Genomic DNA, 16,529 nt, shown 5'->3' on the forward strand with positions numbered 1-16,529 from the left:
TGAGGGGCACAGAGGCAGACGTGTATGAGGGGCACAGAGGCAGACATGTGTGTGGGGGCAAAGAGGCAGACATGTGTGTGAGGGGCACAGAGGCAGACATGTGTGTGAGAGGTACAGAGGCAGACATGTGTGTGAGGGGTACAGAGGCAGACGTGTGTGAGGGGCACAGAGGCAGACGTGTATGAGGGACACAGAGGCAGACATGTGTGTGAGGGGCACAGAGGCAGACATGTGTGTGAGCGGCACAGAGGCAGACATGTGTGTGAGGGGTACAGAGGCAGACTTGTGTGTGAGGGGCACAGAGGCAGACGTGTATGAGGGGCACAGAGGCAGACATGTGTGTGAGGGGCACAGAGGCAGACTTGTGTGAAGGGCACAGAGGCAGACATGTGTGTGAGGGGTACAGAGGCAGACTTGTGTGTGAGGGGCACAGAGGCAGACTTGTGTGAAGGGCACAGAGGCAGACATGTGTGTGAGTGGTACAGAGGCAGACGTGTGTGTGAGGGGCACAGAGGCAGACTTGTGTGTGAGGGGCACAGAGGCAGACTTGTGTGAAGGGCACAGAGGCAGACATGTGTGTGAGGGGTACAGAGGCAGACTTGTGTGTGAGGGGCACAGAGGCAGACTTGTGTGGAGGGCACAGAGGCAGACATGTGTGTGAGTGGTACAGAGGCAGACGTTTGTGTGAGGGGCACAGAGGCAGACATGTGTGTGAGGGGCACAGAGGCAGACACGTGTGTGTGAGGGGCACAGAGGCAGGGACGTGTGTGTGAGGGGCACAGAGGCAGACACGTGTGTGTGAGGGGCACAGAGGCAGACATGTGCGTGAGGGGCACAGAGGCAGACGTCTGTGTGAGGGGCACAGAGGCAGACACGTGTGTGAGGGGCACAGAGGCAGACGTGTGTGTGAGGGGCACAGAGGCTGACGTGTGTGTGAGGGGCACAGAGGCAGACGTGTTTGAGGGGCACAGAGGCAGAGGTGTGTGTGAGGGGCACAGAGGCAGACACGTGTGTGTGAGGGGCACAGAGGCAGACACGTGTGTGTGAGGGGCACAGAGGCAGACACGTGTGTGTGAGGGGCACAGAGGCAGACACGTGTGTGTGAGGGGCACAGAGGCAGAGGTGTGTGTGAGGGGCACAGAGGCAGACGTCTGTGTGAGGGGCACAGAGGCAGACACGTGTGTGTGTGAGGGGCACAGAGGCAGACACGTGTGTGTGAGGGGCACAGAGGCAGACACGTGTGTGTGAGGGGCACAGAGGCAGACGTGTGTGTGAGGGGAACAGAGGCAGACGTCTGTGTGAGGGGCACAGAGGCAGACGTGTGTGTGTGAGGGGCACAGAGGCAGACGTGTTTGTGTGAGGGGCACAGAGGCAGACGTGTGTGTGAGTGGTACAGAGGCAGACGTGTGTGTGAGGGGCACAGAGGCAGACGTGTGTGAGGGGCACAGAGGCAGACGTGTTTGAGGGGCACAGAGGCAGAGGTGTGTGTGAGGGGCACAGAGGCAGACACGTGTGTGTGAGGGGCACAGAGGCAGACACGTGTGTGTGAGGGGCACAGAGGCAGACACGTGTGTGTGAGGGGCACAGAGGCAGACACGTGTGTGTGAGGGGCACAGAGGCAGAGGTGTGTGTGAGGGGCACAGAGGCAGACGTCTGTGTGAGGGGCACAGAGGCAGACACGTGTGTGTGTGAGGGGCACAGAGGCAGACACGTGTGTGTGAGGGGCACAGAGGCAGACACGTGTGTGTGAGGGGCACAGAGGCAGACGTGTGTGTGAGGGGAACAGAGGCAGACGTCTGTGTGAGGGGCACAGAGGCAGACGTGTGTGTGTGAGGGGCACAGAGGCAGACGTGTGTGTGTGAGGGGCACAGAGGCAGACATGTGTGTGAGTGGTACAGAGGCAGACGTGTGTGTGAGGGGCACAGAGGCAGACATGTGTGTGAGGGGCACAGAGGCAGACATGTGTGTGAGGGGCACAGAGGCAGAGACGTGTGTTTGAGGGGCACAGAGGCAGACACGTGTGTGTGAGGGGCACCGAGGCAGACATGTGCGTGAGGGGCACAGAGGCAGACGTCTGTGTGAGGGGCACAGAGGCAGACACGTGTGTGAGGGGCACAGAGGCAGACGTGTGTGTGAGGGGCACAGAGGCAGACGTGTGTGTGAGGGGCACAGAGGCAGACGTGTTTTAGGGGCACAGAGGCAGAGGTGTGTGTGAGGGACACAGAGGCAGACACGTGTTTGTGAGGGGCACAGAGGCAGACACGTGTGTGTGTGAGGGGCACAGAGGCAGACACGTGTGTGTGAGGGGCACAGAGGCAGACACGTGTGTGTGAGGGGCACAGAGGCAGAGGTGTGTGTGAGGGGCACAGAGGCAGACGTCTGTGTGAGGGGCACAGAGGCAGACACGTGTGTGTGTGAGGGGCACAGAGGCAGACACGTGTGTGTGAGGGGCACAGAGGCAGACACGTGTGTGTGAGGGGCACAGAGGCAGACGTGTGTGTGAGGGGCACAGAGGCAGACGTCTGTGTGAGGGGCACAGAGGCAGACGTGTGTGTGTGAGGGGCACAGAGGCAGACGTGTGTGTGTGAGGGGCACAGAGGCAGACGTGTGTGTGAGGGGCACAGAGGCAGACGTGTGTGTGAGGGGCACAGAGGCAGACACGTGTGTGTGAGGGGCACAGAGGCAGACGTGTGTGTGAGGGGCACAGAGGCAGACGTCTGTGTGAGGGGCACAGAGGCAGACGTGTGTGTGAGGGGCACAGAGGCAGACACGTGTGTGTGAGGGGCACAGAGGCAGACGTGTGTGAGGGGCACAGAGGCAGACGTGTGTGTGAGGGGCACAGAGGCAGACGTCTGTGTGAGGGGCACAGAGGCAGACGTGTGTGTGAGGGGCACAGAGGCAGACGTGTGTAAGGGGCACAGAGGCTGACATGTGTGTGAGGGGCACAGAGGCAGACGTGTGTGTGAGGGGCACAGAGGCAGACATGTGTGTGAGGGGCACAGAGGCAGACGTGTGTGTGAGGGGCACAAAGGCAGACGTCTGTGTGAGGGGCACAGAGGCAGACGTGTGTGTGAGGGGCACAGAGGCAGACACATGTGTGTGAGGGGCACAGAGGCAGACGTCTGTGTGAGGGGTACAGAGGCAGACGTGTGTTTGAGGGGCACAGAGGCAGACGAGTGATTGAGGGGCACAGAGGCAGACGTGTGTGTGAGGGGCACAGAGGCAGACGTGTGTGTGAGGGGCACAGAGGCAGACGTGTGTGAGGGGCACAGAGGCAGACGTCTGTGTGAGGGGCACAGAGGCAGACGTGTGTGTGAGGGGCACAGAGGCAGACACGTGTGTGTGAGGGGCACAGAGGCAGACGTCTGTGTGAGGGGCACAGAGGCAGACGTGTGTGTGAGGGGCACAGAGGCAGACGTGTGTGTGAGGGGCACAGAGGCAGACACGTGTGTGTGAGGGGCACAGAGGCAGACACGTGTGTGAGGGGCACAGAGGCAGACACGTGTGTGTGAGGGGCACAGAGGCAGACGTGTATGAGGGGCACAGAGGCAGACATGTGTGTGGGGGCAAAGAGGCAGACATGTGTGTGAGGGGCACAGAGGCAGACATGTGTGTGAGGGGTACAGAGGCAGACATGTGTGTGAGGGGTACAGAGGCAGACGTGTGTGAGGGGCACAGAGGCAGACGTGTATGAGGGGCACAGAGGCAGACATGTGTGTGAGGGGCACAGAGGCAGACATGTGTGTGAGGGGCACAGAGGCAGACATGTGTGTGAGGGGTACAGAGGCAGACTTGTGTGTGAGGGGCACAGAGGCAGACGTGTATGAGGGGCACAGAGGCAGACATGTGTGTGAGGGGCACAGAGGCAGACTTGTGTGAAGGGCACAGAGGCAGACATGTGTGTGAGGGGTACAGAGGCAGACTTGTGTGTGAGGGGCACAGAGGCAGACTTGTGTGAAGGGCACAGAGGCAGACATGTGTGTGAGTGGTACAGAGGCAGACGTGTGTGTGAGGGGCACAGAGGCAGACATGTGTGTGAGGGGCACAGAGGCAGACATGTGTGTGAGGGGCACAGAGGCAGAGACGTGTGTTTGAGGGGCACAGAGGCAGACACGTGTGTGTGAGGGGCACCGAGGCAGACATGTGCGTGAGGGGCACAGAGGCAGACGTCTGTGTGAGGGGCACAGAGGCAGACACGTGTGTGAGGGGCACAGAGGCAGACGTGTGTGTGAGGGGCACAGAGGCAGACGTGTGTGTGAGGGGCACAGAGGCAGACGTGTTTTAGGGGCACAGAGGCAGAGGTGTGTGTGAGGGACACAGAGGCAGACACGTGTGTGTGAGGGGCACAGAGGCAGACACGTGTGTGTGTGAGGGGCACAGAGGCAGACACGTGTGTGTGAGGGGCACAGAGGCAGACACGTGTGTGTGAGGGGCACAGAGGCAGAGGTGTGTGTGAGGGGCACAGAAGCAGACGTCTGTGTGAGGGGCACAGAGGCAGACACGTGTGTGTGTGAGGGGCACAGAGGCAGACACGTGTGTGTGAGGGGCACAGAGGCAGACACGTGTGTGTGAGGGGCACAGAGGCAGACGTGTGTGTGAGGGGCACAGAGGCAGACGTCTGTGTGAGGGGCACAGAGGCAGACGTGTGTGTGTGAGGGGCACAGAGGCAGACGTGTGTGTGTGAGGGGCACAGAGGCAGACGTGTGTGTGAGGGGCACAGAGGCAGACGTGTGTGTGAGGGGCACAGAGGCAGACACGTGTGTGTGAGGGGCACAGAGGCAGACGTGTGTGTGAGGGGCACAGAGGCAGACGTCTGTGTGAGGGGCACAGAGGCAGACGTGTGTGTGAGGGGCACAGAGGCAGACACGTGTGTGTGAGGGGCACAGAGGCAGACACGTGTGTGTGAGGGGCACAGAGGCAGACGTGTGTGTGAGGGGCACAGAGGCAGACGTCTGTGTGAGGGGCACAGAGGCAGACGTGTGTGTGAGGGGCACAGAGGCAGACGTGTGTAAGGGGCACAGAGGCTGACATGTGTGTGAGGGGCACAGAGGCAGACGTGTGTGTGAGGGGCACAGAGGCAGACATGTGTGTGAGGGGCACAGAGGCAGACGTGTGTGTGAGGGGCACAGAGGCAGACACGTGTGTGAGGGGCACAGAGGCAGACACGTGTGTGTGAGGGGCACAGAGGCAGACACGTGTGTGAGGGGCACAGAGGCAGACACGTGTGTGAGGGGCACAGAGGCAGACACGTGTATGTGAGGGGCACAGAGGCAGACACGTGTGTGTGAGGGGCACAGAGGCAGACACGTGTGTGTGAGGGGCACAGAGGCAGACATGTGTGTGAGGGGCACAGAGGCAGACGTGTGTGTGAGGGGCACAGAGGCAGACACGTGTGTGTGAGGGGCACAGAGGCAGACACGTGTGTGTGAGGGGCACAGAGGCAGACACGTGTGTGAGGGGCACAGAGGCAGACACGTGTGTGAGGGGCACAGAGGCAGACACGTGTGTGAGGGGAACAGAGGCAGACACGTGTGTGAGGGGCACAGAGGCAGACACGTGTGTGAGGGGCACAGAGGCAGACGTGTGTGTGAGGGGCACAGAGGCAGACGTGTGTGTGAGGGGCACAGAGGCAGACGTCTGTGTGAGGGGCACAAAGGCAGACGTCTGTGTGAGGGGCACAGAGGCAGACGTGTGTGTGAGGGGCACAGAGGCAGACACGTGTGTGTGAGGGGCACAGAGGCAGACGTCTGTGTGAGGGGCACAGAGGCAGACGTGTGTTTGAGGGGCACAGAGGCAGACGAGTGATTGAGGGGCACAGAGGCAGACGTGTGTGTGAGGGGCACAGAGGCAGACATGTGTGTGAGGGGCACAGAGGCAGACGTGTGTGAGGGGCACAGAGGCAGACGTGTGTGTGAGGGGCACAGAGGCAGACACGTGTGTGTGAGGGGCACAGAGGCAGACACGTGTGTGTGTGAGGGGCACAGAGGCAGACACGTGTGTGTGAGGGGCACAGAGGCAGACGTCTGTGTGAGGGGCACAGAGGCAGACGTGTGTTTGAGGGGCACAGAGGCAGACGAGTGATTGAGGGGCACAGAGGCAGACGTGTGTGTGAGGGGCACAGAGGCAGACGTGTGTGTGAGGGGCACAAAGGCAGACGTGTGTGAGGGGCACAGAGGCAGAGGTGTGTGTGAGGGGCACAGAGGCAGACACGTGTGTTTGAGGGGCACAGAGGCAGACACGTGTGTGTGAGGGGCACAGAGGCAGACACGTGTGTGTGAGGGGCACAGAGGCAGACATGTGTGTGAGGGGCACAGAGGCAGACGTGTGTGTGAGGGGCACAGAGGCAGACACGTGTGTGTGAGGGGCACAGAGGCAGACACGTGTGTGTGAGGGGCACAGAGGCAGACACGTGTGTGAGGGGCACAGAGGCAGACACGTGTGTGTGAGGGGCACAGAGGCAGACACGTGTGTGAGGGGCACAGAGGCAGACGTGTATGAGGGGCACAGAGGCAGACATGTGTGTGAGGGGCACAGAGGCAGACATGTGTGTGAGGGGCACAGAGGCAGACTTGTGTGTGAGGGGCACAGAGGCAGACGTGTATGAGGGGCACAGAGGCAGACATGTGTGTGAGGGGCACAGAGGCAGACTTGTGTGTGAGGGGCACAGAGGCAGACTTGTGTGAAGGGCACAGAGGCAGACATGTGTGTGAGGGGTACAGAGGCAGACTTGTGTGTGAGGGGCACAGAGGCAGACTTGTGTGAAGGGCACAGAGGCAGACATGTGTGTGAGTGGTACAGAGGCAGACGTGTGTGTGAGGGGCACAGAGGCAGACATGTGTGTGAGGGGCACAGAGGCAGACACGTGTGTGTGAGGGGCACAGAGGCAGAGACGTGTGTGTGAGGGGCACAGAGGCAGACACGTGTGTGTGAGGGGCACAGAGGCAGACATGTGCGTGAGGGGCACAGAGGCAGACGTCTGTGTGAGGGGCACAGAGGCAGACACGTGTGTGAGGGGCACAGAGGCAGACGTGTGTGTGAGGGGCACAGAGGCTGACGTGTGTGTGAGGGGCACAGAGGCAGACGTGTTTGAGGGGCACAGAGGCAGAGGTGTGTGTGAGGGGCACAGAGAAAGACACGTGTGTGTGAGGGGCACAGAGGCAGACACGTGTGTGTGTGAGGGGCACAGAGGCAGACACGTGTGTGTGAGGGGCACAGAGGCAGACACGTGTGTGTGAGGGGCACAGAGGCAGAGGTGTGTGTGAGGGGCACAGAGGCAGACGTCTGTGTGAGGGGCACAGAGGCAGACACGTGTGTGTGAGGGGCACAGAGGCAGACACGTGTGTGTGAGGGGCACAGAGGCAGACACGTGTGTGTGAGGGGCACAGAGGCAGACGTGTGTGTGAGGGGCACAGAGGCAGACGTCTGTGTGAGGGGCACAGAGGCAGACGTGTGTGTGTGAGGGGCACAGAGGCAGACGTGTGTGTGTGAGGGGCACAGAGGCAGACGTGTATGTGAGGGGCACAGAGGCAGACGTGTGTGTGAGGGGCACAGAGGCAGACGTGTGTGTGAGGGGCACAGAGGCAGACACGTGTGTGTGAGGGGCACAGAGGCAGACATGTATGAGGGGCACAGAGGCAGACGTGTGTGTGAGGGGCACAGAGGCAGACGTGTGTGTGAGGGGCACAGAGGCAGACACGTGTGTGAGGGGCACAGAGGCAGACGTGTGTGTGAGGGGCACAGAGGCAGACGTCTGTGTGAGGGGCACAGAGGCAGACGTGTGTGTGAGGGGCACAGAGGCAGACACGTGTGTGTGAGGGGCACAGAGGCAGACGTGTGTGTGAGGGGCACAGAGGCAGACGTCTGTGTGAGGGGCACAGAGGCAGACGTGTGTGTGTGAGGGGCACAGAGGCAGACGTGTGTGTGTGAGGGGCACAGAGGCAGACGTGTATGTGAGGGGCACAGAGGCAGACGTGTGTGTGAGGGGCACAGAGGCAGACGTGTGTGTGAGGGGCACAGAGGCAGACACGTGTGTGTGAGGGGCACAGAGGCAGACATGTATGAGGGGCACAGAGGCAGACGTGTGTGTGAGGGGCACAGAGGCAGACGTGTGTGTGAGGGGCACAGAGGCAGACACGTGTGTGAGGGGCACAGAGGCAGACGTGTGTGTGAGGGGCACAGAGGCAGACGTCTGTGTGAGGGGCACAGAGGCAGACGTGTGTGTGAGGGGCACAGAGGCAGACGTCTGTGTGAGGGGCACAGAGGCAGACGTGTGTGTGAGGGGCACAGAGGCAGACACGTGTGTGTGAGGGGCACAGAGGCAGGCGTCTGTGTGAGGGGCACAGAGGCAGACGTGTGTGTGAGGGGCACAGAGGCAGACGTGTGTGTGAGGGGCACAGAGGCAGACACGTGTGTGTGAGGGGCACAGAGGCAGACACGTGTGTGAGGGGCACAGAGGCAGACACGTGTGTGTGAGGGGCACAGAGGCAGACGTGCATGAGGGGCACAGAGGCAGACATGTGTGTGGGGGCAAAGAGGCAGACGTGTGTGTGAGGGGCACAAAGGCAGACGTGTGTGAGGGGCACAGAGGCAGACGTCTGTGTGAGGGGCACAGAGGCAGACACGTGTGTTTGAGGGGCACAGAGGCAGACACGTGTGTGTGAGGGGCACAGAGGCAGACACGTGTGTGTGAGGGGCACAGAGGCAGACATGTGTGTGAGGGGCACAGAGGCAGACGTGTGTGTGAGGGGCACAGAGGCAGACACGTGTGTGTGAGGGGCACAGAGGCAGACACGTGTGTGTGAGGGGCACAGAGGCAGACACGTGTGTGAGGGGCACAGAGGCAGACACGTGTGTGTGAGGGGCACAGAGGCAGACACGTGTGTGAGGGGCACAGAGGCAGACGTGTATGAGGGGCACAGAGGCAGACACGTGTGTGAGGGGCACAGAGGCAGACGTGTGTGTGAGGGGCACAGAGGCAGACGTGTGTGTGAGGGGCACAGAGGCAGACGTCTGTGTGAGGGGCACAAAGGCAGACGTCTGTGTGAGGGGCACAGAGGCAGACGTGTGTGTGAGGGGCACAGAGGCAGACACGTGTGTGTGAGGGGCACAGAGGCAGACGTGTGTGTGTGAGGGGCACAGAGGCAGACGTGTATGTGAGGGGCACAGAGGCAGACGTGTGTGTGAGGGGCACAGAGGCAGACGTGTGTGTGAGGGGCACAGAGGCAGACACGTGTGTGTGAGGGGCACAGAGGCAGACATGTATGAGGGGCACAGAGGCAGACGTGTGTGTGAGGGGCACAGAGGCAGACGTGTGTGTGAGGGGCACAGAGGCAGACACGTGTGTGAGGGGCACAGAGGCAGACGTGTGTGTGAGGGGCACAGAGGCAGACGTCTGTGTGAGGGGCACAGAGGCAGACGTGTGTGTGAGGGGCACAGAGGCAGACACGTGTGTGTGAGGGGCACAGAGGCAGACGTGTGTGTGAGGGGCACAGAGGCAGACGTCTGTGTGAGGGGCACAGAGGCAGACGTGTGTGTGAGGGGCACAGAGGCAGACGTGTGTGTGAGGGGCACAGAGGCAGACGTGTGTGAGGGGCACAGAGGCAGAGGTGTGTGTGAGGGGCACAGAGGCAGACACGTGTGTGTGAGGGGCACAGAGGCAGACACGTGTGTGTGAGGGGCACAGAGGCAGACGTGTGTGTGAGGGGCACAGAGGCAGACGTGTGTGTGAGGGGCACAGAGGCAGACACGTGTGTGTGAGGGGCACAGAGGCAGACACGTGTGTGTGAGGGGCACAGAGGCAGACACGTGTGTGAGGGGCACAGAGGCAGACACGTGTGTGTGAGGGGCACAGAGGCAGACACGTGTGTGAGGGGCACAGAGGCAGACACGTGTGTGAGGGGCACAGAGGCAGACACGTGTGTGTGAGGGGCACAGAGGCAGACACGTGTGTGTGAGGGGCACAGAGGCAGACACGTGTGTGTGAGGGGCACAGAGGCAGACATGTGTATGAGGGGCACAGAGGCAGACGTGTGTGTGAGGGGCACAGAGGCAGACACGTGTGTGTGAGGGGCACAGAGGCAGACACGTGTGTGTGAGGGGCACAGAGGCAGACACGTGTGTGAGGGGCACAGAGGCAGACACGTGTGTGAGGGGCACAGAGGCGCTGCTCTCTGCATTTATAGGTGAATCCGTGTTGTCATTGGGCGTTTGCATGTTGCTCACAACACGTCTGTCACTCATAATGTGCACATTTTGTCCACATGGGAACAAGGAAATTCAATTAAATGTGTTTTTGTACCGGAGAATACACAAAAGTATAACTGCAATAGTCTATTGTACTGAGGGTGTGGAAAATAAAAATGGTCTTATTTGATTACTCTTGTATGATTTTGTTATATTATTTCTATTAGCCTTTTACTAGCCTAAAGTATGTGTTTAGCAGTTACAAGAGTTGACCTGTAGATGGCAGAATGCACACATCCGGCTGCGGCTGAGGAAGACAAAAGTCAGACTGTAAATCATTTCATCATCATTGATCTATGGCCTATGATAAAACTAGAACAGTGTTTATTGCTTGAAGTTTATTCTAATGTTTGTTTGTTTTTCAAACCAGTTTTCATTTAAGGCATTAGACTAGAGCAGTCATGATAATGTGTGTGCAAAACAGTTTGGTTAAATGAAACACTTAAGTAGAGACCTGCATATTGCTGATTGAAGAACACAAGGTAACACATGTTCTGGTCCAGTCTAAATACTTATGAGAGGGGCCTCCAAACCACCAAGGGCCTCAGATCAAAGAGTGACATTTAATGCAGTGATTCATATTACAGCTTTGACAGAGCCACTGATCAAACCTTAGGCCTTTTCAAACTTCATAAGAAGCAAGATGTTTGTTCTTGCTCCTAAAGGTGTTATGCAATGTAAGATCATTTATTACTTTTACAGTGGTAGAATTATTCAAATCCTAGTACTATGATCACTTGAGGCCCATGGAGGCCTGATGGTCGCATTTGGGCCCCAGTATATTTTGGACACCTCTGACTTAAGACGACTGCTGCGTAAAACCATGAGGATGTTGCTGAAGAAATAGATACAGACTACACAGACTGGTGTTTTATTTGACAATAAATTCAGAAACATCAATAGAAAAGAGTGGTGCTTTAGGACTGTATCAAAAAGGCATCGATTTTGCATTACATTTTTCATAAACTTTCTTTCATCATTACATCCTGAGAAGTGTTGTGAAAATAGCATTAATAAAATACAACAGCAGTCTTAAGAAGGCTTTGTTTCAGTCATGCTACATCTACTTACACTGTTTCTTAATTTAACAAACCCATTTAACAATTCAGTGGTTACAACTCGTCCCTCACTTTCTCACCTTTGGGCCTCAGCATCCGGCCTATGAACAGAATGCTGTTGGTTTTCTGGTCCTTGACTAAGAAGATAAAAGGATGGTCGGCGTAGAAAAGTTTAGGGTTTCTGAGTTTGTCGGACGCGTAGATGGAGGTGTCCATCTCATTCCCCTCTGTGTCCCACTCCAGGGCTGAGGCGTGGAGCACACTGGACAGGTACAGGTCCTTCTTCCCAGACATATTGGAGAAGTCGGCTTTAGATTTATCCACTGCTTCTGTCAAGCCCAGTTCCTCCAGGTATTTCTACAAACACACAGAAAGAGTGTTAGAATGTTCTGTGATTCGTTTGGCCGTGTCATTGAATAAAACATGGGCCCTTCTACCAAAAAGCAGCCGGTCAAAATAAAGTCTTATGTATTGTTTCAGCAGGTTGTTCTTACCTGGAGGTTGTGGCTGACTTCCATGCTGACCTTGGGCAGAGACACAGCCACCGCAGTCTCCTTGAGTTTGCCCAGCCACGTGTCCAGCTGCTTCTTCGTCAACATCTTCTCCAGTCGGTCCAGGGGCTCCACGTGGTGAGGCATGATGAACAACATACTGGACTTCTTCTGGGACAAGGGCATGCTCAGGACTGACAACTTATTAGTGGTGTCACTCAAGTAGCCGTAAAAACCTGTGACAAATTCAATTCAATATTAGTGTGTTATGAAACATAGGAACATGAATATAATGTGATGTGAAAGTAAATTGCATCTACTTGGAACATATGACTCTGAAAACTTAATGGAGCCAGGTTTATATTTCTTGCTTCGTTTTGTCCTAAAAACAAGTCACAGTTTGGATGTTCTATTTAACATGTGAGTAAATGAGCTCTTAAAAGTTGGCGTAAAAATTCAATAAAAAACATATAGATATCAAATATGTCAAATCCTTGTGTAAAATCAGTCAAAATCTTGTTCCGTACCAGACTGTAAGGTTTTGTGTATGTAAGAACTAATTAATAATGATGTTTATAGCCTATAGGAGATAAATACATTGAAGTTACAAAGTCCCTTATAAATCGATGGGTGCAAGTTGATTAGATTAAACAAATAAAAAAATATGGTGTAGATTGGACAATGTTGTTTCTGTCAAAGTACATATATTAAGAGAGCAAAATAGGGAAAAAAAATCGTTATTAGCCAGGAGTGTCTTGCCTTATATCATCAAAAACATACACAAGACAAGAGACATTGCTGCATGGATCAGATAATACATTTTTATCACAATGCTTCATCTAGTATGAGATAAAGTTGGGCGCCAGTAATAAGAAAAACAAATACATAAGAGTTGAAAGTAACTAAAATGTGAAAATAATATTAAAATCGGAAAAAAATTAAACAAAATCAACTAATACTCTCTTGTCTACCGGCTGCAGATCTGTCTATATCTAACTCTAGTGAGAGAAGATCCATTCTGTCTGGGCTGGACACACATTATGCCTCAGCCTTTTACACAGACAAACAGACATCGCAACAGACAAACTTGTATCTAATCTAGCATCAAAAATGTGGGTGTCGACTAAGTTAGACACAGTGATAACACAGGGATACATTCTGCACTTGTCCTGGTGGAAATACCTGTGCGATGCATCATCTGGACAGAGACAGTGTAGCCTTGAGGGACCATGAAGCCTCGGTTGTCCACCATTTGGTGATGAAACTGCTGATCCCAGTGAGCTGTGACAACAAGCGACATGACCGTTCCAGCTCAAACAAGTACAAGCACAAAACACAATCATAGTGGTTATTCTCACGTTTAAAGAACATGGCGTTTACAATCATGGCCCCGTCGGTGTTCTCCACTTCTTTCATGACCTCCGGGAGCTTGCCATCCGTCGACTTTGCTGCCCACTCATTGATAGAGTTGAGTGCACTCTTCTTGTCTTTAAAGCTGATCTTGGATTGGTCACAGTTGTAGTGCTTCTTGCTGTTCTTGACAAAGTTGTCCACAAAGCTGACAGAGCTGGGCCCGTAGAGGCGGTTGTTGATCTTCCAGGTGACATTGCGCGTTGTGGGGTCGCTAACTTCTGTCAGCAGTTCAGAGAGGGCGGAGTGCAGTTGGTCGTCTTTCACTTTAGCTGCCTTTAGAATTGTCTTGACCTGGGATGCTGTGGACGCTTTCCCCCCTAAAGCTATCAGCCCTAAAGACGAAGCGACTACAACAGGAGAGATGGCAATATTTTCCTCATTCTTTGCTTTAGCCATGTGCTTATAGAGCGTGAAGCCCAGGTTGCCACTATTGTCTGCCAGGATGGTGGCATGGGTACTGAGGACCTTCTTGGCCGGTGCAGAGGCTTTCGGGGCAGCAGCGGAGGCAGCGTTTATGATCAGTGCAAGGGTTACCACCTTCGTCAACCACATCTTGAATCCTAAAACAAAGGACATTTTTAATTAATAGAAATAATACAACAAATTAGCTTGAATTCCCAAAAAATGAAGAGAAAGTGCTTTGGTTGATCTTCATAACATAGTAATATCCTGGTAATAGGATGATAAGATGGTAACAAAGGATAAATACATTTTGCAGCCCTGTTTCCACATAATTACTTAAATACCAAATTACTAACCATGTTTTGTCATAAAATACAGTAGAATGACAGACAGATGCTTTATTTACGATGCCATTTTTATTCTATTACCATGTTATTACCATGCTATTACCATGCTATTACCATGCTATACAGGAAAGTGCTACCATATTGTATTCTTTGTATTACAGTTTTTCTACAGTATCTAAAGATCTATTTCTTAAATGTTGCTTTGGTCCAGGTCTTACATAACCATAACAGCCACGTAGGCAGCTGCATGTTTGTAAGCCACAGCATTAGCTCGTTTTACAGATTCATCTCATGTCCTCAGAGTGCAAAAGGGATCTTTATCACACAAGTAGTGCTTTCCAAAGGTGATTGGTGCTTCTCCTCTGTCTCGTCATGGGGATCCTACACCTCCAGACATTGTGCAGTTGAGGTCACAAGTTTCAGAAATAGCAAATGATATCAAGTCTGTTCATACCAGATATTACATTTAGTCAGGAATAGTAGTTTAAAATAAGATGGCCGTCCCGAGTCTGCAGGGCTTTGCTTTTTAATATGACTCTTACAGTTGTGTCAGATGCCCTTGCATGTGCAGATCTCTGATTCACCCTTGCATTACTGTCACAAGGGTGCGTTCACTTGTGGCCACACAATAATGATACAAAAAGTATGACTGCAATGAATGAAAAAGTTTGCATCATCAACGTACAAAAGATTTGTGCCTTTTGTCTTTTCCTACAAGCTCCTGGAAACTTTAGGTCTTTTGTTCCCATCACAGTGGAATCCCATATCTCCTGATCTGACACAGTGGCCTCTTTTTACATGCCTAAACATTTCCCAGGGCAATTCCCTTCCCCCATAGTACCACTGTTTATTTTACCTTAATAGCTGCGGCCAACAAGTCCAGCAGTTGTCCTTGCAGTGATTCTTGAAAAAAGTTAGAAAGTGCAAATGTTAGAAAGTGTCAGTAGTAGAAGTGGCACTAGTTTTCATGCTGGGACTTAAAAGCAGGAAAATCTGGGGAAAGGAATTCAGTTTCCTGCAGTCCCGCCCAGAGTATGCATCAGTGGGAAGTGGGGGGAGAATCCTGCCCCTCTTGGTCCTAAAGCCTGAATAGAAGACCACTTTATGAGCAGGTCATATTTTATGTCATCATATGTTTGTAATAGAAGTTATGCAAATTATATAAATACAGCACAATATGACGTTGTAGGCAAATGCACAGGATACTTTTCAGTCTGGTTGTGCAGTTTCTAATGTACTTGTACCTGCCACTTGTGACAAGTACATTCAAACCCAGAAGCGGAAGATTAGTTATCCAGTTTTAATGGCAAAATGTTACTTTCATTCAGGCATGTTTTCTTGTTATGTATAATGTGCTTTTGCAGCAGCAGTGTTTATAGATTCACAGCACATGCTCAGCCTTAAAACCATTCTGTAAGTAAACATTGTGGTTATTGTTTCTGTCCGTATCCTGGTGTCCCATGTGTCCTCTTCTGTGTGGGTGTGTGTGGGTTTGAATGTGGATGCACCGGATGTATGTGCTCCAAAGTCTTGCACTACTGCAGTGAGTGTCAAAAATAATCAGATGCAAAAGGATCATTGTTTTCTGGAAAAAAACTACTCGTTTTTGCATAGTATTTACATATTATTTATCATTATCATATATTCAGCCAGTACAATGGTTTGTTCTTTGAAAATATATGTTTTGTATTACCCTAGAACATATTTGTGTGTATTGTTTATATTTTATACTAAAGTTAAAGATTTGTCCTGTTCTTTTTGTGACCACCAGAGGTCAACAGAGAGATGCAGAATGAACAGACCACAGACAAAGACGCTCTCAAATAAAACTGGGCTAGGATCTTTAGGGGCCACTTGGTGTCCCCAGAGCTCGTGTGAGCCACCAAAGAGTCTTTAAAAAAGTGATCCAAACTACTTGCATCTACTAAAATCTGACAGTAATTTTGTCATTTGTCTTCAGACAGTAGTTTGACATGGGAGTTTGATGTTGGGGTCGTCAGTAACCACTGGAGTAAAGGCAGGACCCACTGAGGACTGGTTGTTGGTGTTTCATAAGTACTAGTGAATTGTTTGGGATTAAAGGGTTCTGACGTAAGGGCCCAGGGCTAATCTGCTGCTGGGCCTGGAATAGATCTCCTACAAGACACTGCTCCTCGTCACCAGGTGTGGCACAGGCAAAGATGGAGCACACATTTGCAACACATGAGAAAACTGTTTTAGTGAGATGCTTAGATGTGTGAATGTGAAATGTATTGAACAGTTTCCCTTGTGGATCAATAAAGTTTGTCTGAGTATTATTTTATTGTGAATTTTCATATGGTATTTTTGCCCCATTTAACAATAGCTACCATTATTAATGCCATTATTGTTTAACTAGTTTAGATATAAAACTATTAGACACAATTTTCAGATGGGAAAATGCTGCTTTCAGGCACTGTTTCCACACTTTTCTATTTGTCTTTTAAAAAAACATTCAGGGATTGTTTAAACACCTCCTCATTGTGGCTTTTTCTTTGTACATTCCAAGAAACCCTAAGATCTCGAAGGGATGCCTGCTTTACCCGGCAACTGCAGCC

At 53.1% G+C, this 16,529-nt stretch overlaps 1 protein-coding gene across 1 annotated transcript; it reads right to left on the minus strand.

The window, feature by feature from the left end:
- Positions 1-11,192: 11,192 nt before the first annotated feature.
- serpinh1a (serpin peptidase inhibitor, clade H (heat shock protein 47), member 1a) lies at positions 11,193-14,966 on the minus strand. Its single transcript, XM_072446739.1, has 5 exons — positions 14,810-14,966; positions 13,150-13,764; positions 12,974-13,072; positions 11,795-12,027; positions 11,193-11,657 (listed from the first exon to the last, which is right to left on the minus strand). The coding sequence occupies exons 2-5, from the start codon at positions 13,754-13,756 to the stop codon at positions 11,355-11,357; spliced, it is 1,242 nt and encodes a 413-aa protein (XP_072302840.1). The 5' UTR covers positions 13,757-13,764; positions 14,810-14,966; the 3' UTR covers positions 11,193-11,354.
- Positions 14,967-16,529: the final 1,563 nt, after the last annotated feature.

The sequence above is a fragment of the Eucyclogobius newberryi genome, unplaced genomic scaffold (assembly GCF_026437365.1).
Source record: "Eucyclogobius newberryi isolate DKJ021-1_F unplaced genomic scaffold, fEucNew1.0.hap1 SCAF_15, whole genome shotgun sequence".
Classification (NCBI taxonomy): Eukaryota; Metazoa; Chordata; class Actinopteri; order Gobiiformes; family Gobiidae; genus Eucyclogobius; species Eucyclogobius newberryi.